Below are 26,073 nucleotides of genomic sequence, written 5' to 3'. Positions count from 1 at the left end.
CCAAAGGGCAGTGTTGTCTTCTCGCTTCATTCCTGTGTGGCAGCCAGTCCCCTGGGCAGCTAGAATATATGATTTAAATAAGACTGATTTTTGCAATTACAAAGGCTATGTGTTGAGAACAGTTAATGGTGTTGACATTTGCCTGGTATGCAGAAGTAACAGGTTGTCCAAAAAGCTGGTGAAATTTCCATCCCTGAAGGCTTTCAAGGCTTGGCTACACCAAACCAAGGCTAACCTCATCTCATGTTAGCAATAGTTCTGCTGCAGGTGCAAGCTGGACTGGAGACTTCCCAGGGCCCCTTTCAGCCAGTGTATCTGTGACTGTGTGGGAGACCCAGGTTTCAGGCTGGGTCTGCATGGTCAGAAGCAGGGATGTGAACTGTGGGTCTCTATTTTAGGTAGGCCGACTTTGGTTTTGGTGAGAATTTCCATCTTGAACCTAAACTTAAACAAAATACTAAGAACCACAGAAAATGCTTCCTAGCAGGAAGGTTTCCCAGCATAAACTTGTTCAGTTCTGATGCCAAGATGCCAAAAGAATCTTGACAAACCTAATGAGTGAACTTATTTAGCTCACTAGATCTGGAGACAGCATTGGAATTGATCTTCTAAGGGTAAGAAGGGACTTGTAAAGGGTTGCAGACCCTGCTCAGACTCAGCAATATTGGCAACTCTGTGTTTACCATGGAAAAACATAATGACTGTAACTGCATTTTCCTGTTAAAAAAAAAAAATAGTCTTTGCTGTCATTGCGGTATCTGGTCTGTGTAATGCCGATATAGACATCCTCAGAGTGCCAGGGCTAGAAAACAGTTTGTGTGTGTGATAACTTTAGGAGATCTCAGAACTTGTATGGTGTGCATCACTATACTTTTGTACTATGTCCCAGCTCCCCTGTTTTCCTTTGCTTTGTGCCTCTCCAAAACTGTGGCAAAGGCAGATGTGTAACTCTCCCTCTTTAGTATACTGCCATTGCTATGGATGAAGTACATTTGACAGCGCTGGATCTCTCGCTTGAACAGAAGCATACATACTTTCATGGTCCAGCTTGTACTGCTGTTTCAAGAAGACATAATGTGTAATAACTTTTCCGTGGTGGTGTGTTGTGTGCTTATCTTTAGTCTGGGGAGAGCAGGAAGAAGGAAGGTGATTGCTTATGCATTCATATGGCCAATTGCAACTCAGTATTAGCTGCTTACTATTTGGCTGTTGCATGTGTGGACAGTGAGCTGGTCCCAGTATTGGGGGCTTTCAGTTGTCTACTTGGTCTGTTGTGTCTCAGGGTAGGTATATGGGGCTGGTGATGGCTGGCTTATTTTTGGTTGGGTTTTTTTGCTATGCCAACTACTCTCTCATTTATCAGACAGGACTAGATAGCAGTCTGGTGCCATGACTGGTTAATGGTCCTAGTCTTTGGGCAATGGTGGTTGGCTGAACTTGTGAAGAATAATAATGGTGGTGTCTTCTCTTCTTCTCTCTATTCTCCTTGCTGGTTTGGGCAATAAGTTTGTGATTAAGTGGTCTTTAATCTTGCAAGTATTTGCTTGTTCCAACAATGTGTGCTGAATAGTATGACTGCCCAATAGTAGCTGTAGATAAAGGTGAGGCAATGGGGTGTGAAGAAGATGGGTTAAGTATTAGTATTGCTTGCAAGGTCCTTCCTTCTGTAAAAACTTTTAGAACAGGATTTGTGACCATGAGCATCCAGGGCAGTTTATTTGATCGGGGGTGTTGTTATAGATTGGGTGCCTTATCTTGAAGCAAATACTGGCTCACTTCCCAGAGTAGTGTTGACATGGGCAGTCAGGTACAACAGTAAAACTCTGGAGGTAGGCAAAGTGTGGGCTCTAAAAGGAGGTAGTATTTTCTTAGGGATGTGAATTCTTCATGTCAAACTCTCCAAACTGTGCACACCATACAATTGCAAAGCAAAGTCCTATGGTGTGTTCTATTGACATGGCTGCAGTGACCTCAGTCTGTGGTCATCCTCAGGGATGATTACCCTGAAGTCTAGGCTGCTTTGAATAAAGAGTCATCCAGTAGAGGTCAGTGGTGTACTGCTGTATGTACAAAATGATCTGTTTGTGCCTTAATGTATGATAAATACCAGGGGAAGCTCCCTTCCTTTCCCACAAAAGTGTGGACAATATTACCCCAGGGGAATATAAAGAGGGTTTAGCATTTGGAAGAGTTAAAATTAAATCGTGGAACAAAACAGCCAGAATGTCAACAAATATATTGGTGAAGGGGGGGGCAAAAAAAATTTTCCTGGGAGGGAAGGCCAAAATTCAAGTAATGCACAAGTTCTATTTCCTATTCCATGCTTTAAATAACTATACTAATTTAAATAAATGGCTAGCATGAAGATTGGTGATGTTAACATGAAGATTTTTGTTTAGGAGGAAGAATCAGTCCAGCCTTAAGTTTGAAAGTATGACGATGATGGTTTTGCTGGTTAATTAAGAAATGGTGTTCAATGCACAGTGTAGTGGATAATGGCTTATGACAGAGGAGCAGAAATGATGGGATGGTCATCACCGGCAGAGAAGGAAAGGTATGGAACAGGAGATGGGTGCTGCAAACTTATGTAAAAACTTGTGGAAGAAAATGAAAAGTCAGATCTCTTAGTCTCATTCTAGCCTTTTTGAGTCCCTCAGTTATCAGTCATGGAGTTGAGTTTCAGAGGACCAGGGAGGATGAGACGAGTGTCATATTGCACAGAAAGTGAACAAAAACTTCACCCTTTTTTTCAAAGAAAGAAATAATTCTGTTGTGGTATCTTCAAATTTAAGTTCTGCTTTTGTTTTTTTAAGAGCAATGCACAGCCTATGAGCAAGAAGAAGGTGCTGGATTTAGGCAAGTGCACCTGGGAAATGAACTTCTGATGAATGGATAGTTAAGACCGTTTGAATTAGAGTAAATGGCTTCAAGTTGCACCAGGGGAGGTTTAGACTGGATATTAGGAAAAATTTCTTCACCAAAAGGCTTACCAAGCATTGGAACAGGCTGCTCAGAGAAGTGGTTGAGTCACCATCCCTGGACATATTTAAAAGATGTGTAGATGTGGCATTTAGGGACATGATTTAATGGTGGACTTGGCAGTCTTAGGTTTACAGTTGGGCTCAATGATCTTAATGGTCTTTTCCAACCTAAATGATTCTATGATTGGTTCCTTACCATCTTGCCTCACAAGGTGTAAAGGAGTTAGAAGTTTGGACACTGTAGTTTAGGTGCACCTTTTTCTTTACAGGTGAAGCACTGGCACCTTTAGTGTGCTGGAAGCCTTAAATCTTGGATGGAACTCCTGCCTAGCAAGCTTTGGTGTACCCTGGCAGGTTGGAAAATGGAGCTGAAGCTTCCTGTTTCCTATTCTTTACTACAGAGATTACTCAAAGGCAGAAGTCTGTGCTTTCCAGCCATCCATTTTCTGTGGTGTTAAGAAACCAAATGGGGAACCGATCCAGAAACTTGATGGATTTCCTACTTATTTCTGTGATGCTGCCTGGAGGGGTGTGTGTTTGAGCACTACCCCCCCCCCCTTTTTTTGTAAACAAAACTTAGCAGAAAATAATTTCTGACTAGTTTAGCTTTGGATAGGAAGGGTCTGGGTTTTTGAGCCTAAATCCATTTTTGAGAAAAGAGGCAGAAAGCCATTAATGGAACTCTTTTCATCAGTTTTGGACTGCATAAACCGGTAGGAATACTAATTTTGGCACCAAGTCTAAGGGATTCCAGGGAAGTAAACAGGACAGACCTGAGCAGTGTCTAAAAAGCGTATGACTTTTGGCTTCATTTTCCAGCTGAGAATGAATTGAACCTTTTCAAAGCTCTTGTCTAATGTAAACAGAATGCAATGCTTAGCTGTTTACCCAGGCGTGCTGTAAGAGTCAAAAATCATTGTCCATGATCAGCTCCGACACAAATAAAGAGGAAGTGCTAGAACTTGCAGTGCACAAATGATCATCTGGAGTTAATTGCTGAAACAGTTCATTGAAAGTTAATGCTTGTAGGAGTTAAGCGCTGTGTGTGCACATGCATGTAGATTTTTTGTTGTTGGTTTTGTTCTTCCCAATTTGAAATATGGATGCATATTCTGGTTTAGAAGGTGCACTGTCACCTTTATCATCTTCAAATAGAGCCTCTGTTGACATCTTACCTACTCGCTAGTTATTGGAAATTCATCCATTTAACGTGCAAAGTCCATGGTGATCTGAAGGTATGTTTCTTCTGTTGTACTAAACCAGGAGCAAGCTGTTTTGTTTGCTGGGAAACAAATGTTCTCTTTTCTACTTTGAGTGGAAGAAAGGACGTCAGAGTAACTTGCAGAGCAGCATATGTTTATGACCTCTTAATAAAGCCAGAATAAAAATGGTAGAGCCTATAATTGCTGTATTTTCTTGGACACAGCACAACTACATGAATGCTGAAGTAAAATTCTGATTCTTTGGAAGTTAATGGTAGATTTAGTGAGCTAGCTCAAGCTAAAGATCTGAGGGCCCAGTGAATCTCTGATGAGGTTTGAGGTTTGTCTTGCTTCTGTATAGTTAAGTAGGAACGGGATTGTCTTTAAATAAATCCCTGCAAACTTTTGTCTTCAGTGACTTCAGAATACTGTGGTCTAAATGTCTCATTCTGAGCTATTTTCTTTGGGGATAAACAGGTACTTCCATCATAAGACAAGATGGATTGCATACTTGGATGCCTAAAAGAGATCAAGTGCACCTGAAACACTTAGTTCTCCCTTCTTTAAAAGAGAGCTGAAGATGATTGTCTCAGATCTGCATGTTGACAGGGTAGGTGAGATGAATCCCACTCATTTTGTTCAGGAAATCTGGAGGAGGAATCTTAATATTTTTATTTGATCTATGGACTCAATACGTGTTGACAGGAATGAGCTCTAAAGAAAAGGATGGTTTGACAAAGTGAGAGTGCATTATCACACGTTGCTCAGCAGATGGCCTGGAAAAAGTAGAGAGAGAAAAAAGATAATGATCTACATCCCTCTCCCTTTTCAATTAATTTAAAATGCTGCTTGAAAAATACAAATGAGACCTCCTGCCACTTCATAAAGCAACTGAGAGCTGAGGTCTGGTTGCGCTGTGTCTGGTTTGTTTAGGATTGCTGATGTAAAGGTGGCTGCAGTGGTGTCACTGGCAGGGGCTAAGGAAAGGCTACTGCAGGGTCTAAGAGCTGGATTGGAGAAGTGGTCTGGGGCTGACATCCCAGTCTGGTGGCTGGCTGCCTGCTGTGCTTCATAAGGACTAAGGATAGGGTCTGTCTCTGGCTGCTGTAGATTGTGATAAACATATGGGGTCCCATCCCTGAGGTCTCTAGATAGAAAAATAAATCCAGTGTTACTGTCTGGATACTTGGAGGGGCCTGGGCAGGTGTATTAAGGACTGAGGTGTGGCTGGGAGTGGAGATCATCTGGGCCTGTATAAATAAATTCTGCCCATTTAACATGTACTGTCCTGTAAAGCCCCTAATGAAGACTGTCATGTGTACCCCAGTGCCACAGTCACTTGGAAAACACGATGGATCACTGGTTATTTCTATATACAGTTATATGATTTGTGAAGTAGAAAAATACACTAACTTTTTCCAAGCTGTATAGCTTCTCTGTTTGCTACAGCTTTTCTACCCTCCAACTGGGTTGCAAGTGCAATTTATTTATCATGTAAAAAGGCATCCAAAAAGAAGCCAAAGCTTCAGAACTAGATTGGTAGGGAGAAGAAAGGATATTTTTTTTTTTTTCCCCCTGCTGTTAATCTTTAGTTCAATTTCCTCCTCTCTTCAGGCTGAGCAATTTTTGCTGAAGAGTAACCAAAGGCTCAAAGGAGTTCTGGCTTGAGGTAACTGACAGATTTAGCTGTGATAAAGGCTACATCAAATAGCTTTAGGTTGATCGTGACCAGATAGTTTAATCCCACTTAATTTCTGTGGAAATTGCTCCTCTAAGTGACTGTTAACAGTTTTGAAAATGGCTTGCTTGCTCTGGACTTCCACGGGTTTCAAACTGTAGAGACTTTTTCTGAGAAGGTGGCATGTCCAGCCCCCGCAATGGTGTGCACTTGAACATTCATTTCAAGCTCTGGCCACTCAGTTTAGTAACTACTTGAATTTTCTGATACTTGCTCTGTAGTCATTACCTCTGTAGGGTATGAATTTTTTAGGAGGGACTCCTGGCTGTATGGAATGTATTTATTCTATGCAGTTAAACAGTGTTCCTGCAGTGAGTCTTCATAACAAAAGAGCTATTGTTTGTAAAACTGGATGAAGTATATTAAAGGGACCTCTCTTCTCATTAAATATGAGTATAAAAACTCCTGCTGATCCTGTACCAGTGAAAACAGGTTTGAGGTGGTGATAAGCTTGCATCCAGAAGTAGATCTTGGAGCTCTCCAGGCTTGAAGAGAATGTTGTAGGTTAGAGGGAGCAAAGAGAAATGACTGAAACTAACCTTTATATTTTTTAAGTATAAATATATGCAGTGGCATGGCAAATAGCATAATACTACTGGGTTGTTAAGAAGCTTTTTAAAAAATTAATGGTGGCTTAACAATGATAAAGTACTTAAATCTGTATGTTGTTTCTGTCAGCAAACAAATGAAAGAGCTGGAGGAGTCGGGATTCCTGAAAGGAGCTTTGAGTGCGGAGCAGCAGTTGGCTCTCATTAGCATCTGTACAGACCTGAGGGCAGCAGTAGAGGGTGCTACTTTCATTCAGGTAAGCAAAGATTTGACGACTCCTAGCAAACAGTTTAGAAAGATGATCAAGAGCTGTGCTGTGCAGTCGATGGTCAATGGAGACTTCAACATCCTGACCACATAAGGATGGTTGTGCTTGTTAAAATTAAAGTTCTTTCTAGCCTAGTATCTTGACATGGGAGATAATGCCTCTTTGCAGGATTTCCCTACTCAAGAGTCCTTGCAAGTTTCTTTTGGGTTATGTTGGAAGAGGCTGGTAGCTGGCTAAGCCAAGAGAGAATTGCTGACCTCCATGTGTAACAAAGACTGTATGTGTTAGAGAGATGAATGTGGGGGAATGGGGTGGCAGGAGATTCTTGGGGGAGAGATTATGTCTTAGTGAACACCACACATTCTAGTGCTGGGACTAAAACATGTTTCTTCCTCTCCAGGTACGTCGGGAAGGCAGGGAGTATGGCTATGTCCAGGGGTGACTTCTATTCTGACTGTGGGGGAGCACTGTAGCCAAAAGCAGCTATCCAACAGAGTGTTAGAATATTAAAAACAGGGTTGATATATAGGGCTAGAATCTGTGCTACTAAGTAAAATTGGGATGGGGAGCAAGCTGTATTACTGAACCTGATAGTCTGTGCCTGCTTAACTATTAGTATGCTTACCGGCATGGGCATAGTTCAGGGAACAGGTGAATCGGGGACCATTTCTGGACTAAACTATGAACGGGTTTGCATTGGATTTGTCATCTTCTACCCTACGTGGTCCCCCAGTATTATTCTAGTGTTGTACCATTAACTGGCCCTACTTGTATGTGTGCTGCACCCAAGAGTTTACAATGTTTACTGTTTCAGGCTGTAAATCCCACAATCTGCTTAGCTGCAACACATCCCTAATAATAAACTGAATTCAAAGGGGACAGATTTCTGGACCTTTTCTTCCTCCCAAGTTGGTGAGGTGGAGGGGGAGAGAATGGGAGGCAGAGCAAAGCCTCACACAGGAGTCAAGTTGTGAATGCACTATAGATTTTTTTACAGTGATGTAGTATTTTGTGTTCACTTCCTTTTTTCCAGATCACGAAACTATATACTGTTACCCCAATATCTTACTCCTTCATCAGTAATGAGCTCAGAGCTTGTCAGTTCGTATTATTGTTTTCATATATGTATTGCCTACCTCTACTGAGTTTAATCTGCAAATTTATTGTCTAGTCATACAATCTTGTAAAGTCCTTCCACAAATGTTTGTGGTTGTGATGATGACAACCGACTTAATTTTATGAGCTAACTTTCAGGTCATTTATGAATGGATATAACAAAGGGCACAGATACCTGTGAAACAACACTGGTCAGCATCTTCCACTGAGTAAGAACTGACTGTTCTTCCTACTGTCTGCTTACTATCTCTTTACCAGTTACTGTCCATGAAAGGACCTTTTATCTCACATGTGACCAGTTAACTTCCTTGAAAGCTTTTATTATTTTTTGTTGCAAGACTTCTGGGCATTCACACCCAACTGCATCAGCTATATGATGCCTGTGCTTGCTGCTTCCTTTAGAGAATTCTGCTAGGTCTGTGAATCAGGACGTCCCTCTGAGAAAGTTGCTTTGATTCTTCCCCATTTATGTAATACTCGTTCAGTGCTACCCTTTTCTCTTAACTTGCTTGATAGAGACATAAGGCTTACAGGTTTATTGTTGAGATCTTTCCTGAAGGTCCCTTAAAAGTTGCATGATGCTTGCCACTTATCTGCTCTTTGGTACCAAAATAGTGTACATTCAGTTTTGTTTCAAGTGAGCAGTTGTATATCACTGTTACTGTGTCAGGTATTCAAACCATATCAAAACATGTCCTGTACCTTGGTTCTGGTTCCATTCACCTCTGTTCTGTGACTTGAGACAGACCCTGGGAGTCCCCAAGACTAAGGCTTCACTTTTCTTCAAGGATTAGAAGGAGAAATAGAGCAGTTGCAAAGAAATCACTGTTCTGTGTGTGTTTTGCAGATGATCATCCTTTTGTACTCTCATCATCTCTTGGTCCTATGCATTCTTCTTCTCCATGCATTTTGAAGAAAGAAGGGGATTTTTTTTTTTTTAATTATTCCTCTTGTAAATTGTGGGTGTGGGTGTGGTGTGGGTGTCTTTGTTTTGTGTTATTTTGACAAATTAAAAATCCTACACGGCCATGTTCATTTGGGTACTGCCTCAACTTTGTGAAGGCTGCCTTCTTGTTTCTAGTAGACACTTCTAGTTCTGCCTGTTTTCTTTTGCTCTTTCAAGTGTTTCTTACTTTCTCTTTATGCTACCTATAAGGATCTGATCCTTCTTACTGCCAACTTTGCATCTCCTTAGTATCCTCGCTTTTATTTTAGTATCTTATTCTGAAGCCAAGCACAGCTGTGATGGAGTTCTTGGCTCTTGTTGCTCCTACAGAGATGGTGAGTCTTAGTATGCTATTGTTCCTCCTAGAGAGGCTCTTCAGCAGTAAGATTTTTGAGCAAGGTCCTGCATGCTACTTCAGGTAAAATCAGGGGCTGCATCATCCATTCCTTCCACCGTCAGCTGATCTATGAAACAGGCATTGGGCAAATGTTGCAGAATCAAAGTAATTTTGAGTTGGAAGGGACCTGCGGAAGTCATCTGGTCCAACCTGCTGCAGGACCAACTTACATCAGCTTGGTCAGGACTTGTGCAGTTGAGTTTTGAATATCTCTAAGGGTAAACACTTGTGGTCTCTTTGGGTAACTTGTTACAACATTTGATTACCCTCATTGTTAAACTTCTTTCCTAATATCTAATTGGAAATACCCTTCTTGAAACTTTAGTCTCTTGCCCCTTGTCCTACCACCATGGACCTCTGGGAAGAATCTGGCTTCTCTGTGTGTTCCTTTCAGGTAGTTGAAGACAGCAGTGTTGTGTTGATAGTCTCTGAATAGCAACAATCTACCTGAGGTAACTCAAGCTTTCTGGTACTATCTTATGTTCCCATAATCCTTTTGGTGTCTCATAACATGTAATCATTAAGCATATAAATAAAATTTTAAAAAGTAGCTGTAGTATGCCTGTGGGTAACAAATCGTATGTGTGAAACACTGTTGGTGGTACTCATACCAGCTCATCTGTTTCAAACCATAGCATCAAATTTTGGTTTGATACAAAGTGTTAATAAATATACCATGTAAGTGGGTAAATAATTTGAACTAGTCTTTAGCTGGCTCTTGGAAGCAAGGTGGAATAGATAGAGAAGCATCTTAATTCTAGGCTCACAGCCTTATTTCAGCAATGACCGGACTACTTTCTGGCTGCACTGTATTAAACTTCAGAAACATTGCCTAGTGCAGCTTTGAACCTGGAAGGACAAAATGGACTAATTGTAATTTGTGGGTGCAAGTGTTCTGACTTTTAGTTACTTAAAAAATAAAACATCAGTTGCATTAATGTTAGTTGAATATAGAGGACTGTATTTCTTGCTTAATGATAAAACCTACTGATTAACTTGTTAGAAGACTTAAATGAGAACTGCATTTCTTTACCCTAGACTTCAGTTGGTTAAATCTTAACTTTTTTCAAATTTGGCCTTTGTAGAGTAAGTCCACTTCAAGCTTTAAAAATTTCCTTGGTGTTTGCACTCCTTGAATGAATTCTGCAGACAGTTGCCTTCTGTGTCATTTTCATGGGATGTAACTTAAAACAAATGGGATGAAGTAGTAAAAAGTGGAACTTCTTAAATGACATTAGTGAAGATATAAAAGTGAAAAAGATGCAAGAAATAATCAGAAGGATTGAGTAAGAAGAAAATTCATAACGGTAATGTCACGAACCTTTAAAAAAAGGTGTGCCTTGATGCCTATTTTATATATTCCTTCTCCTGAGCATTTTTGTGAAGTAACTTGTCTTGATTAGCGTGCTTCGCATCAACTTCAGAAGGATATCAGTCTGTTTTTTGCTGTAAAACTGAATATTCACCCAGTTTCACTTCTCAGAGCTTTTCTATGCTACTTTGAGTAAGTGTGTAACCTGTAGCATTTATGTGAATACACACTGCAAGCCTCTTGCATCACTAAAAGCTTTAACTGTGAAATAACTTTTCCATTAGCTGAAAACTCCATGGAGACAAATTAATGGGTACATTTGTACTACAGTGTCCCTGACATGGGACTATCATGGGTGAGGTAAATGTTTCTTAATATTGTGCTCTTAACTTTCTTGCATAAATACATGATGACTTTTGTCCTTATGTGACTATTGGGTACTGAACTTATTAGTACTCCTTTCACTATTAAAACCAGATTTGAGTGGATGTGTGTCTAGTTCCTAAGTAATACAAGCCAAATAGAAATCAGTGCAGCACTTGTATGATCTCTTGCCACAATGCTAGTAAAATGAAAACATATCTTTTTAAATGCTTTGCTTTGTAGCAATTTACTAACAGAATAATAAAGTTTACTAGCTCTCAGAGGAGGGTAAGATGACCAACTATTGGCAAGATCTTACTCTTCACACTTGAGCTGCTGTGTACGCTGGTGAGTCGTGGGGCCTGGCCAGGCTGGTTGAAGCCAGGCTTGGAGGGTGGTTGAGAGGCAATCTCTGAACCTGTCAGTCGTGCTGTGGTGTGGGACAAAGCAGACTGGCAAGGGGATGAAATTAAGCTTGTAACTAACACCTTGTGGCCTGAGGTATTTATCCTTTTTTGTTTTAAAGGAACTCTGCCTAAAAGCCTTAGAACAGTATTTCCCGCCTCCCCCCCCCCTCTTTAAAAAGAGAGGGTGTGCCTGGCCATTACACCTGCAAGCTCTTTTGAGCTGGTGATAACACTAATGGGTCTTCAGCCTGGTCTGTTTTAGATCTTGTTGGCTCTTTTATCTCTCCCAGTTAGACATATTTAGAAAAACAGTGTTGCCAGCTTAAAAACAGCTTTCAAAAAGTCTGGTGATTCTTCAGAATGGGAAACCAGCATTGACTTGGGAGCCTTGACAGTAGGGGTCTCAAGTTTCCTGTCATAAAAATTTGTCTTTGATTATCTGGTTTCTGCCACTAGCTTTTCTTTTACTTTCCTGATGGCTTTCAAGAGCCCTTTTACTTCTGGGGATGAGGGAATATCTGCAGACAGCAATGGGTGAAGATGTCTTCAGCTGCCCTGAGCTTGTAGGATAGATGACCATCCTGGTTTGGAAGCTGTGCTAATGAGGTACCTCTGTAAGTACAAAGCTGCTGGAAGGCAGAGTCTGCAAGCACTGCAGTAACATGGCTTGTGGTGGACTGGTCACTGGTTAGCTTCGAGCCCTGGACAGGCAAACATTGGTCTGTTTGCTCTCAGCTGGGTAAATAAAACCTTAGGCCTGATTTTACCCTACTTATCTTAAACACTGACCTGAGGCACCAGAAGTTATGTTTTGGCTTCTGAGGGAGCTGGTTTTAAGCATGTGACCTGACTTGTTGTCTTTGTAGAGGTTTTGAGAAAACTCTTTTCCTGATCTTAGGGTTTGAAACAGTCTGGTCTCAAAGACTTGCTGTAAAATACTTTATCAGGTTAGTGTTTGAGTTGAACTGAAGGACGATGTTTGGGTAAACAGCTTGCCAGTGTCACTGCTGAATGGCCTTTTGTACTTCCAAACTTTTTAACATTCGCTCCACATCTATCCTGTGCATATAACAACTGGTGTTGTCTACCATTATGGACTTGAATATGGTTTTGGTCCCTGTTACAGGAGGTAGTCATTGCCATAACTGTCATCCTGTCCAGCAGGTAATCTTGCTCTTCAGGTTCTCTTTCAGTGCTCCTTGGTCCCGTTTCTAGGGCTGTATTTCCATTGCCTTTCCTAGATCACTTCCCCTATTTTTCAGGGTGGATGGGATCACAGTAGAAGAAAACAGAGATCTGAACCTTTGAGAAAGAATATGGGGAGGAGGATGTCAATCAACCTGTTTGAAATCTTATTGCCCGTCCCTAAGGGAACAGAAAAGATCTTCACCTCTTCCGTAGCAGCCTGATGAGCTTGTCTTGTGCCCTGCAAAACTTTCAAAAGACAGACATGAACATTGTGGAAAAAGATGGATCTCTTCATGGCATGATGCTGACACTAGATGAAGTTAAACCTGCCTTCATTTGTTGTATGTGTTTTAAACAAAAACCGAACAAAACAACAAAAAAACCCCACACAATCCCCCAAAACCCTCCCAAATCTGCAAGTTTGATTTGAAAATGTAGTTCTGAAAACTAGTACTTCCTCAAATCCTGCTTTGTATTTTGTACTAAAGGTTGAACAGACACTTGTAATGCAGTCATTTATTCTGAACAGTATAAGATGACAGTAACTTGATATTTTTATTGCTCCAGTTCCTTAACAGGGTATGTTTCTGAACTGTAGGAAAGTACAAAATGTTTCCATCTAAATGCTGGATTTCACCTTACCAAGGTGTTATTTACTTGTACAGTATCATGTGGTAGACAGTCTTTCATGTCACTCAAGAGGTAGTGATTTAAGAAGCATCATATTTCACATTGGTATGAGCTCATAAATTCAAGACAAGAAGTTATTACTTTTGATTTAAAGTGAGTTATAGCCCTAATTTTTTTAAGTTGATTAGCCTGAAAGTACTGGTGTTTTAACTGGTGCTTTTACAACTGTTCTGTAATAGGCTTACTCCTCTACTGTCCTTTAGTTGATGGTTTTGAATTCTATTAAAGCTTTTCTGAATATGAGCTTGACACTGTTCTAAAAGCCAGGCACTTGTAGATTTGCTGTAAGAGCCTTTATATTTTGAATGGAAATTTAAACAAGTTCAAACCCTAAGAATCAGAGTTAAACTCATACGGGGGGGTTCCTTCCCCTGCTGTAGTCCTCTGCTCCTCAGCACAGCAGCATATGCGAAGATCCTAACTTTATCAGAAGATTCTCCTTTACCTTTGCTGCCCTACCAACTACAGAGTTATCCAAAATCAGACTGGAAGAGACTTCAGAGGTTATTTAGTCCAACCCCTGCCCCAAGGCAGGATCAGTCATACCTAGATGACTGTCTGTCAAAAAGGGGTTAACCTGTTCTTAAAATCCTCATGTGATGTGATTCTTTCTCCTCCCCTGTGTTAAGTATTTTACTTGAGTGCATACCTAGCCTGTAGAAAGTCTGTAACTGAAGCCCCAGGATGTGAAGCTCCCATGCCTTTCTATTTTATGGTTTTTTATAATTGTGTCAAATGGTGATGATGTGGCCCTGTCATTATTAACAAATTACCAGTCTGCTTTTCAGTTAAAGGAGCTGCTGTCCTTATCCTGCCTTCTTACCCTTGGCTTAGAGGATACCAGTTCTTGTTCAGGTTCAAAATAAAGCTTTGGTTGCCATGGTCATGTGGCTTGTTTTGGGCTAACTAGTTGTTTTACATCTAATGGGTCTTTTGTTGCCAAACATTTTTGTTAACTATCTGGTATTTGGACACATGCTTGAAACCATCTTGGAGGAAGTTGTATACCCAGGTATGTGGAACGAATATCTGCAGGGGGGAAAAGGGGCAAACAACCTGATGAGCTTCTGTTCCCTTGTGTGTATCCCATATGGTTTGGGTTCCTGCATCACCTCCAAGTGTTTCAGGGTCAAGTCCCACTTACCCTCACCTCCCTGCTGTGATACACAGCCAGGTTGTTCCCCATGCTTTCCCCTGACCCTAGCTCCTCGGGCCTCAAGTTCTAGTCATGCTTTAACATAATCTTGTTTGTTATCAGAGTCTATGCTGTTGGTTGTTGTTGGCGGAGGGGGGGTGGTGGTGTTCGTGGTTTGTTTTTTTTTTTTTTCTTTTAATCTTCCTCATTTTAAATGATCAAAGTGCTGACACCACACTGAAAGGTGTGCCTGGGGTCTCCTTCAGTAACAGCTGTGTGTACACATCTTGTTTCTGTGCTGCATCCCAAACCCATACAGTGGTAAGCAAGTGTGTCTCCTGACAAGCTGCTGGCCCTGCTTTTACCCTCAGATGAGGGTAGTAACACTTTCTAAAAAGAGACTGAAGTAAATATGTTTTCCCACCATCATCTGTGCAGTTTGAAATAATGCATTTTTATTTGGCACCTTGTCTTAATTAATATCCTGGTATACTGGTATATCCACATACTATCCATCTTTAAAGTGTGTCAGAATAAGCATCTAAAACTACTTTGCCATTTTGGGGGGGAGCATGATGGAAGAGTCCAAAATACTTGCAGTCAAGTATTTGCATTTGAAATATGTAATAATGCTGAATTTTATGAAATTACCAAACTTATTTAATGCCAGAAAAATTTTAGATAGTTGAGCTAAATTGTAATGGTTAAAAATAATACTGGAAGCAAAACTGGTATTCTGATGTAATAATTTGTTCTGTGTATTGGGTCTGGCTCTGTATTGTGGTTCCTGTTGCAGGAGTGCTGACAGTCTGGGTCCAGCTTGTGAGATAGTTAGGTGCTCTGAAAGCTGCTGCTATGCCCTGAGTCTATGAGAGGAGAGGATTGCTGTCACTTGACTCTGGGAACTGTTCTACAGAAGTGCCTGAAAATTGTCAGCTAAATCACAGCACTGAAAAGCTGAGACCACTTAAAATGCTGTAACTTGTATGTGTATAACTAGAGGAACAGAGCCAGGGTGTGCAACATGTTTGGAGATCTTCACTTAACTGTGGAAAATGAAGAGCATACTTGTAGCAGTGAAAGTGGTTATGGCTCCTAAACAGTTTACCTGCTACTTGAAGCCCTATTGAATTTACTGGGAAGAGGGAAGTCATGGAACTCTTAAAAATAATTTTCTACCTCAGTTGTGGTTAGGGCAAGGCTACAGGGCAGTCTTGCTGTAGCAGCTGCATCATGGCAGTGAAGTACAGCTCTTGGGGGTTAGGTGGTGCAAGACAAAGGTAAGAGAGGAATAGCTGCCTAGGATATTTATTACATGCTGTGAGCTAGCATGCACAGAGCTCTGCCTTACTTTGAATGAGAAGCCAGTTGAGAGCTTATGGGTCAGGATTAAGAGGACCACCAACGTGGAAGACATTGTGGTAGCTGTCTGCCACAGACCACCTGATCAGAAAGAAAAGGCCTTCTTTGGACAACTGCAAGAAGCCTCACATTTGCAGGCCCTTGTCTTCATGGCGGGGCTTCAACCACATCAATATCTGCTGGAGGGAGAGCACAAACAATTCAGGAGGATTCTGGAAAGCATTCATGATAACTTCCTGACACAAGTGGTTGAGGAGCAGAAGAGGGCATGTGCTGGGCTGGGCCTCATACTTACAAACAAGGAAGAACTGATTAGAGATGTGAAGGTCGGGGGCAAGCCTTGGCTACAGTGACCATGAGATGGTGGAGTTGAGGATCCTGAGAGGAGAAGCAAGACAGAAAGTGGGATCACAGCCCTGGACTTCAAGGGAGACAACTTCAGCCTGTTCAGGCCAAAATCTGCTTGGAAGAATCCCACGGCATGTGATAAAATCCTGGAATGAAGAGGGGTCTAGGAAAGCTGGTCTAGGAGAGCTCAAGATTGATCTATCTTCATTTACAGGAATTTACATGATAAATCTTCATATTAAGATTGCAAGGGTAGCAATGTTTTCTTGATTATGCTTTGAATATGCAGCAGCCAGAATCTAGTCAGGACATGGGACTCATCATTGTGCAGCTGTGGCTTTCAAACTTCTTTATTCAGCAATTCTTTATGCTGAATAAGCATCAGACTTCATACTTGCTATTGAGAGGGCTTGATGCTGCTCCCTGTGACAGCATCTCCAGATACTCTTACAGAAAGTGGCTTGCTTGTTGCTGAATGGGTGCTAATCTTTGATGTTCTCCATGCCAATTTAAATCTTTGGCTTTCATCTTATATGGCCATGCTTGTAGAGGACAATACCACTTATTTTAGGACCACACAACTGTGTTGCAGTGCTTTACTTCAGGCCATGCTTTGTTTCTTTCACCTCCTGGTGCTAATAAATCCACGGCCTTGGCAGCGATTCCCATTGCTAGTGTAAGGAGAGGATACTTGGCAAGGTCGTGTTTTGGGAAGTGTTTTCCTAGAAGCTGGTACAGGTGAGTTGCTACCTTGACATATCTGAGAATGGATAGGAAGAACCTGGGTAGATGCCAGCATTTAAATATAGGTAAATGAAGTAGTGCACTTAGATGAGTGTGGACATGTATGGGAGTACTGATGGCGGATAGCATGGTGGGAAATGCCTGTACAAAAACACGAACACGCTGGATTTAAACAGATAAAATTCCCTAGCTTTCCATGTGCTGGCATTCAAAGGGTTGTGTCATATGAGTGCAACTTTTTAATTAGGGGCAACTAGACCTCAATCACCTTGTCTGGGTATCAGTGTTGTCTGCTAGGGAGAGAGTCTAGTACGTGTTTATCTTTGTGTAGTTCTTTAAGAGTTCATAGGCTGGTCAAGTAGCTGCTATGTGTTCTCTGAACATGTATTTGAACAGCGTAATGCCTATTGCCTTTAAGCCTTTAATTCAATACAACTCTTCCAGGAGGTGGGTTTTAAAAATTAACAACTGTCATGTTCTGATCAGGCTGTTGAAAAGATGTCTAATAAAGTTTAAATTGGAAGTCAGATTAGTAGCAACCTTGTTCAGGTGCTCAGGTCTTGGAATAAAGGTGTACTGTTCACTGCAAATGAGAAGTGTGATCTTCTCTACAAAAAAGGGCACAGAAATATACAGTGTCACTTAAAATGCGTAGAGGTGTATGCTAACCTTTTTGCACTGATTCTTTGAGAGAGACTGTGGTAGCTTTAAAACTGTATCTTATCTGCTTACTGTTTGATCTTCTCTTTCTCAGGGTAAACAGAATAGCTTCAGACCTCTCCAGGCTCCATAACTGACAGCAAGTGAGGTTCCTGTTTAATGGATTGTTTAGAGCTTAATTTTCCCCCTGTTCTTTAGGGAATTGGTGTCTCTGAGAAAATAATTGCATGCTTGATGAGGACAGAAACTTTATTGCAGTGGTCCAACAATCTGAATACAATTGTGACACTATACAAGAAACTTCAAGCAAATGGCCCATTCAGAAACCTTACATAACTGTGGCAGGTTTGAGTTTCCAGCAGATTTGAGTTTGCCTTTTTGATTATCGTCTGATGTGAGAGGAGGCTTAGAGTTTCAAGTTCACAATAAACCTATTCAGAGCAACTCTTTTATTTGCTTGAACAGTATCTGCAGAGTTCTCTTCATCTTTGGCTTTACTAAAAGAAACTATTTAAATTTAACCAACAAGCAGGGATCCTGGAATTATAAGCAGAGTATCATTTTGTTTTGATAAGGCCGTCTATTACTTTGGGCTCTATTTGGAGTTCTTAAATGACCCTGTTTATCTCTTCTGCATCGTGGAACTTTTAGTACTATTCCATGCAACTTGCTTATTTTTTAAGACTTCAAATTACTTTTAACCCATTTACTGGGTGAAAAACTGGCCCTGGGCATGCCTGCCACAGAGTCTGTCTGAAGCTGCAGGTCTTAAATGTAAATTTGGGATTATATTAAATGTATAGCCTTTTCCCCTACCCGTGCAGTTCGGCATAACAGGAAGGACAGAGTGAAGTACTGACAAGTGGGAGAAGGTTAGAGTTGGAAAAGAGCAAGTATTTTCTGTGTGTTCAAAGGGGAAAGCTGAGGTTTTGCAAGTTTGGGATCCTGTTTGGATTTTTTTTTTAACCCTTCCAAAAAACCCAGAAAACAAGCTGGCTTTATTCCCCTGTTTTGTTCTCATAGACTGAAGTCTTTCCTGTTGATTGTGGGATCTGTTGTAGTTATTCTCCCATTTCCTCGTTGCTCCCAGACTGGTGGACTTCTGCATGCTGTCATTCAGGCAGCTCCTGGGGCTAACTTTGAAATTCTAGTGACTGTAGATTGTGGCTCTTGGCTCATACATGTGAAATTTCACACAGTACTGCAGAGCTGAATATGCTCAGTAGCTTTGGGAGAAGTTCTGATAGTGTGCATTCTACTTAAAATCTTTCTCAGAGTTTAAATGAATGAAGATATTTAAGCTTTTTAGGTGTGAAGCTCCCTGAGAGGCGTTTCAGTGCAGGTTCCAGAACTGTACCTTGGAATCTCCTGCCATAGTTCCGGAGATTGTAAGTTTGTCTTCTTTTGAGATACACCTATTCATTTCTATCTTGTCTGAGAGAGAATACCAAGTTCTATCATGTGAGATTCTCTTAAAAAAATTAAGACCAGGTCTTATTCCTCCATACTGTGTTATCTCTGTGCATGAGTAAAAGTCTGTATTTTAGACAAAGCAAATTCATTTGTTTTGTGTTAAATCTTGTGTGGTGGTCCATCTTCTGCTATAGAGAAACTTTTGGGCTTTCCGTTTCTTTGTATGTGGGCAGGTATTTTTGTGTTATGGCTCACTGGTATATCTAGGCTGATTAAAATGGATGGTTTGTGCTGAGTTCCTAGGTGTCAAGGTGGGATCAGTGAAGTCTGAAATGTGTGGATAAATACTATTGAACTAGAAGACTTCTGATACTGATTTTTGTTTTTATTCCAGGAATGTACTCCGGAGAACCTGGAACTGAAAAAGAAGATTTTCAGTCAGTTAGATCTTATTGTTGGTGACAATGTTATCTTGAGCAGCTCGACCTCTTGTCTCTTACCCAGCAAATTGTTCACTGGCCTTAAACATGTTAAGCAGTGTATTGTGTCACATCCTGTAAGTATGATGGCATGTTTTGTTATTGTGGTAGTAGTAGTACAGGTGTTTAACTAAACTGCATCCCAAACTCTTCCCTGCAGACTGAGAGATACAGAAGGATATTTGGAGTGCTTGTGTGCCATCGTTAGTGTGCAGGGGCCTGACTTATCAGAAAAGCTTTAGTTTGGTCATGCTGTGAGCAGCAGCATCTACTAAATTGAGAGGACGTATGCATCTTTCATACTGTTGGCTCAAGATACATTTTATGTAAGCTGTTGTGCTCATACTGTTGTGTGTTACTCAAACTACTGGCTCTCAAAATATAGGAATTCTGTGTTTTGAAGACAAGCACGTAAAATCCCCTACTTTATTCTTGTGGCATCGTTAGTCCTTTTTAGTATACTTTTTCAGCTGCTCTTGAGTAACAGTAAGGATCCAAACAGTGAGCTGAATGTGCTTGTCAGGTAATGTCAACGACAGATGGAAGCTTTTGACTCTGGTTTCTTCAGACTTCTGATGCAGAAGCAGTATACCTGAAGAGGAAAAGCAGGTGGATGACATGGAACAAATTGTACTTGGAGCTGAATCAGCATGCTTTGAAACCAGCTGGGACAGGGCAGTGATGCAGAAATGGCTTGACTAGAGGTGGCAGCAGAACCTCAAATTGCTGAAGGACACTTGTGAGCCTTTGTAGAGGTCTGTGTGGGGCTGCCAGACAGCAGTTTATCACATCTCTTTTCAGCATGGAAGAGCATTTTGTCTTGGTAACTGGGATTCTTACTGCTTCTGTTTTCCACTACTCAATAGCTAATGAATTTGTTAGCCTAATATTAGTCTGATGTTTGACAGATCAGTTAGGAGGACTGTTGTTACGAACGTTTGCAGTATGTGGAGGAAGGTACTGCTCTGTTGCCTGCAAACTGGTAACTGCATATCGTCTCTCCAGGGCATCCCTTAGGGTGTAAAGTAAATATCAGTTCCCTGGGCATGGTCAAAAGTGGTAGTGTGAACACAAAAATACAGCCCTCCTTTACTGTAACGTCCCTACAGCTACCAGTAGCGTAATATTGCAGTGTCAAAGCGTTTGGTCAGTCCTTTTCTGACACCCCTCCACCGCCACCATTGTGCCTTGGGGTGACTGGGAAGCAAGAGGAACAAAAGGATTGGTTTCTTTCTGTATAATTAGTTTTCAACCCCTTTTAATTAAAAAAAAGTCAAACTTCAAAGTATGTTTCTGTGCTGAGGTTTAGCCTTTCTCCAGTCTAAAATTCAGTAGTTCCTTATCTCATATTTCCAGGGTTGTAACTTTCTGTAGTGCAAGAGAAGAGATAATGTCTCTTCTAGACTCCTGTATTAAGTAACTATAGCTATGATTATTTTTTTTAACCCATTCCTGGGCTTCTGTCTATTCTCTGTTTGTCAGTCTTTGATTTTACTTTACTCTTTCTTACTGTTCTCCCAAGTTGGTCTGTACCAGTTGACTGGTTTATTCTGAGCTGCAGTCTTTATAGGAGCCAGTTCTGAAACCAGGTTTTATCAGATCTGGAAAGGTAGCTAGTCCCTGCGTAAACATTTTCTAGGTTGCTGTTACAGGGATATAAGTATTTTCCAAAGCAAATACTCTAGGAGTGCCTTAAAATGTCTAATTGTTCTGAATGGCTTTGCAATCCAACTGAGACTTTTTTAGTAATCTCAGCTTCACTCAAAGGGGAATGTACTGGAGAAGCTGAGCCAGTGTACTCTTCCAGGGGCCTTTCTGCATCTGTTATATCAGTAAACATGCTTGCTTTGTAGTAGTTGTTGGCTTTTGGTGGTGTTTTTTGTTGGTGGTTTTTTTTTGTTTTTAACCATGGCCTTACTAACATCTTGAACATGACAGTAGGACATGGGGAATGGTGGCTGCAGGAAGCGAGCAGCTCTGGAAGACACTGTGAAAACAAGAAGCGTGGAATTTGGTAGACCAGAAAAATTAAAAGCTAAAGTTGTAAAGCCTCTAGCACAGGTGAGCATGTTGAGGAGAAATGAAATTAAATGCCCAAAGGGCAGAAGGAGCTCATTCCTTTGCTTAACATAGCGATAGGTTCAGTGAAAAAATAAATTAAATCCCATAGCACAGCTGTATGATAGAAATGCACGCAATACTTGTAGATACAGCTGTTCTCTGCAAGCAGTTTCAGGCAGTGTATCAGTAGAAGTCTTCTGCAGAGTGATTCATTTCTCATGTACTGTATATGCCTGCTAGGTCACACAGCTAGAAATATGGAACTAGAGGAGATGTGTGCCATTGAGTGAAGTCCCTTGCTGTACAGGAAACCATCTAATCAAATCACCTTAGACATGTATTAAGCTATATCTGTTAGATTTCTTTTTTAACTCCGCTACTCCTGCTGGAAGCTGTCTTCTAATTTTTGTTCCAATCTTATTAACAGTCCATTAAAATTAATTTGATGTTTGTTGGCAGCTTTTGTATAGCTTAATTCTTTCCCTGTGTTTACTTTGTCATATCCTTTCTTAGGTTTCATTTTGTTAGGGTGAGTAAGGTAAGCTCTTCTGCTCCCTGAAGAAAGGCTTTGCATTCCCCTTCTCATTTTTAGAAACCTTCCCCCATCCCCAGTTTCATCCATGTTTTACCACTTCTAGCTTTTGCCAACATCTATTATCTCACTCCTAAAAAATTGTCTTCCTAAGTCTTCTCAGTGTGCTCATGAACACACCCATATACTCCCCATGCCAAGTTCATGAAATAGAATATTTCAATAAAATGACTGTCAACACTGATCTTGGAAGAAATTTATAATAGCCTCAGTCTCTATCAACAATTAACTTGTCCTCTTCCTGATTGGAACCTGTGATGTACTTAAGGGTTAGAAAAGCCTTCAGAGAACTTCTTGGTGCTTGCAGTGTTTTGTGTCTTGCTAAATTGCCTGGTACCACACCTGCGATGGTGTCCATTATGCTATTCTCAGTGTTGGTGGTGGCACTGCCAAAGAGACTAATGTGAGAAAGTTTATGTTGGAACACAAGGCACTTTAAAGGGAATGAAGTGTGTTACATCAGTAGTTAGAGCAGATATAAGTACTGAAAAGAAAGAACATGCAGAGAGGAAAGACTGCTTGCATGTTGCTGTGACTAAATCCTGTCCTTGCATTTACGTGAGCACAGTTAAGAGCAGTTGACTGTAGGGGAGCATGGTGAAAGAATCAGTACTTAATTACCATCCTTTAAATGTCAGTGTTATTTCTCGTAGTGGTTTATGACATGTTAACTCTTTCTATTGCCTGGAAACTAGACCAAGAGCTGAGTTTAACACCTTAAGAATATGGCTGAAGGACTGCTGCTTCTGGAAAGAGCATGCAGGCAGTATGACCTGAAGAACTTTTAGCTGTTTCTCCATGTTCTTCAGAACTTTTTGTTTATTACTTAAAAAATACATTACACAAAGGTCTTGACTTGATGAGAAATTATATTTGGGAAGAGTCAGGGAGAGGTAATTCCTTAATTTATTTTTAAAGTAGGTACAGTGTTTGAAGGTAACCTGTCCTGCAACTTTTTCAAAGTGTGTTTTATGTGGTATCTGGTTACTGTGTTTTACATATATTTACAGGCTTGGGCCAGTAGTAGCTTATATATTAAGTGTTCCATCTTACAGGTGGTGTTTAGCAATAATTTTGTAATAAAGTTCCTGAATATCTAAAAGGAAATGCCTTGTTTCATTTGGAAAGACAGGTGGTGACCATGTGTCTTACAATAACAAACAGCCTGAATACTGAGAAAATATCAGTTACTCAAGTCAGTATGAAGTCTTCACTAGTACTGTTTGAGTGCTATCATCTTTAGTGTGGCTCCATGAACTTTGCTGGGGTTAAAGAGAGATAGATTTAATGCAACATTAATTATTTTTTTAATTTGAATTAATACACCAGCTTTTATTGGATTGGTGAAGTATTTCAGGGTCTAAAGATCAGGCTTGCTGTGTTCACTGGAAAATATCCACGCTAGTAGCAAGCTATAAAGACGCTTTATATAAACTCGTACTGTTAATCTGTTGGTAGTTGACATTCTTCTTTTGTCTTTCTTCTTGAGGTAAATCCACCTTACTTTGTGCCGTTGGTTGAAATTGTTCCTCATCCAGAAACAGATCCTTCTACTACAGAGAGAACATATGCTCTGATGAAGATGATTGGTCAATCTCCTGTCAAACTAAGCAGAGAAATTGAGGGGTTTGTTCTGAATCGGCTCCAGTATGCAGTGATAAGTGAAGCCTGGAGACTTGTGGGTGTATGTATATCTTTTTTTTTTTCCAATTTTACACACACACACACTGCCAGTTTTGTAGGCGTGACAAGCGAGATTGTATATTTAAATTTCCTATAAATTTGTGTCATCTTTGTTAAACTGTCCCTTATGAACGTGAACTATATATTAACATGTAAATTAAAAACAGTAAGAAGTTATGTCAGTTATAAATAGCAAAGACTGACAAAACCAACGTGATACGATCATAACAACTATCCTTTATCCTGCTGTCTTTTCAGAATACTGTCATTTTTGGGACAATCAAAAGAACAATCTTAAAAGCACATAAATCAGAATACTGGTTTTTCTTTTTTCTAGGTTGTCTCGTTATTTTCTGAATGTTGCTGGCCTACTGTACAGTGGTTATGAAAATAATATTTTAAATGGTTTTCTCTTTGGCCTTTCAGGAATTGCACTCATAGGTTCAACAGTTATTTGATACTTGTAGGTAAAGACAGATTTCTCCTCCTCCTGCCCATTCAGACTTCTAGCTGAGAATCATTTGTTTGTGCCCCTTCAGCTTTTCCCAGTTACCTGTTCTCTGCTGCAAAGTCTGATCTTTCATCAGGAAGAGCTGAATTATGAGTCTGTTGCTATTCTGTTGAGAAGATATTCAGCTGGGCTTGAGCAGGGCTTACTTTTTTTGTCATGGAGAGTGTTTTGATTTTTCAAGCTGTTTAAAACAACCATGCACACAAATATAGGTAAAGATCTTAAAACTAAGGTAATACTAACATATCGTAAACAAAGCAACTCTTTTTCCAAAGCAGTATCTAAACATAGTTGCTGAACTGATTTTGCTTACCTGTAGTTAGCTTCCCCTAGCAACACAATACAACAATATAAAGGAGGTGGTGAATAATAATAATAATTAGAACAATGTTGTTAGGAAGGAACTGATATTCTGCTGGAGATGTCTCTTTGAATTAAAGACAAGGTTTCTGTTATTAAAAAAGTTAATACAAAGTCTTAAGTATATGATAAGAAAAAACCCTTCAGAAAACTGTAATTTTGAAAGACACAGGATAGAGAGGATAGTAACCTCTAAATTATTTTTGAAACCATAATAACACTGGTGAAAAAAAGGATTTTTGAGAATAAAAATGTAAAAACAACTGCTAAAAAATGTGAACAAGGAAGGTAAGTTCACAGGGAGAAAGCTAGCTGAACTGCAGTGTTCACTGTTAAGGAGATTCCCACACTGTAACCTTTCCTTGAAAGGAAGGGATCTGACGTAGCAGTAGAACAAGTCATACTAAGAACAAGATTTTTGGAGGAGGAAAGAGTAAATGAGTAATGGCAGACTGTGAAGGAGAAATGGAACTTACCCGAGAATCCCAAAACTTAAATATGAAGTTGATGAAATACTGACTTAAGCACCTTTTTACACAGCAACTAGCATAGTACTGCAGAAATGGAAGTTAGCACTTACACCTTCGGTCTTTTAAAAGAGTTAAAGGAGTCATTGGGAAACTGAACCAATAAGTCTGATAATGTGTAGGCATATTGATACAATACCCTTGGTCAGCACAGGTATCCACAGAAGTAATGCCTCCAAAATCTAGTAGGATTCTTTCATGCCTCTGAGAGGCATAAACTGAATTGTGGAAGCCACTCCTATAGAAACCTAGGATGCTAAAAATATGAATGGGTTCAGGGAACGTTTAGACACATTCTTGTTAGAGGAAAACCACACAGAAAACAACCTCCAGCTGTTGAAGTCTCAGACTGGACTGCTGGGAGCTGAGGCAGTACATACCATTGAAAGTATCACTTTCTGGTCTTCAGTTATGGAAAGAGTGTAAGAATACTTAATGGACTACTATTAGAAAAGAGGTATTGATTTGAGGTGAACCTTTAGTATGAACCTGTATGGATGGTTTTGTGTGGGTGGTGGTATGTGAATAGTTACAAAATAGTGCCTGAAGCAGTGACAGATAATGAAAGTTGCTTTTGTTGTGCATCATCAAAGTTTCTAAGTTGTTCTGTTTTTGTATAATTTTATTGATTTTCAGGCAAATACACATTTAAACTGTAACAACTTTGGCTGCGTTTCCATTCCAAAAGCCTGGACAAATAGCAGCTATCAAAGGTATATAGTTTCAGCTGTGTGACTTCAGGCTACACACTGCCTTTGATGGGAGGAGAATCACTGCGGATAGGCCAGAGCTGCAAGCCTGAGGCAGTTTCTGTGTTTCTACTGTTGTGCTGCCAACTCTGTAATTTTTATTGCAAGTCATGTTCTTTTGGTGTTTTCTACTTTCAAAGTGGGGAAAAATACTTCTTGCTTCTGATTCTTCAGTCACTTTTCAGTCCTTATTGTGAGGGTTAAAATACTGAAAACTTCAGGCTCCCCACCTCACAGTCCTTGAGAGGCTCCTGAAAATCAAGTTTTACTCACATTGATTCCCTCTGGTAAC

At 40.3% G+C, this 26,073-nt stretch overlaps 1 protein-coding gene across 2 annotated transcripts in view; it reads left to right on the top strand.

Moving 5' to 3' along the window:
• Positions 1 to 26,073, top strand: part of CRYL1 (crystallin lambda 1) — a 60,238-nt gene that overhangs the window by 7,644 nt on the left and 26,521 nt on the right. The window contains exons 3-5 of one of the 2 annotated variants that reach the window (XM_052812556.1): positions 6,600 to 6,726; positions 19,214 to 19,375; positions 23,441 to 23,635. In XM_052812556.1, coding sequence (XP_052668516.1) covers positions 6,600 to 6,726; positions 19,214 to 19,375; positions 23,441 to 23,635 — 484 coding nt within the window. The remainder of the gene's footprint in view (positions 1 to 6,599; positions 6,727 to 19,213; positions 19,376 to 23,440; positions 23,636 to 26,073) is intronic. The other variant, XM_052812558.1, reaches the window with a different exon arrangement.

Source organism: Harpia harpyja, chromosome 17 (genome assembly GCF_026419915.1).
Source record: "Harpia harpyja isolate bHarHar1 chromosome 17, bHarHar1 primary haplotype, whole genome shotgun sequence".
In the NCBI taxonomy this organism is placed as follows: Eukaryota; Metazoa; Chordata; class Aves; order Accipitriformes; family Accipitridae; genus Harpia; species Harpia harpyja.
Note: the sequence above shows the minus strand (reverse complement) of the source record. Positions and strands in the feature narration are given on the sequence as shown.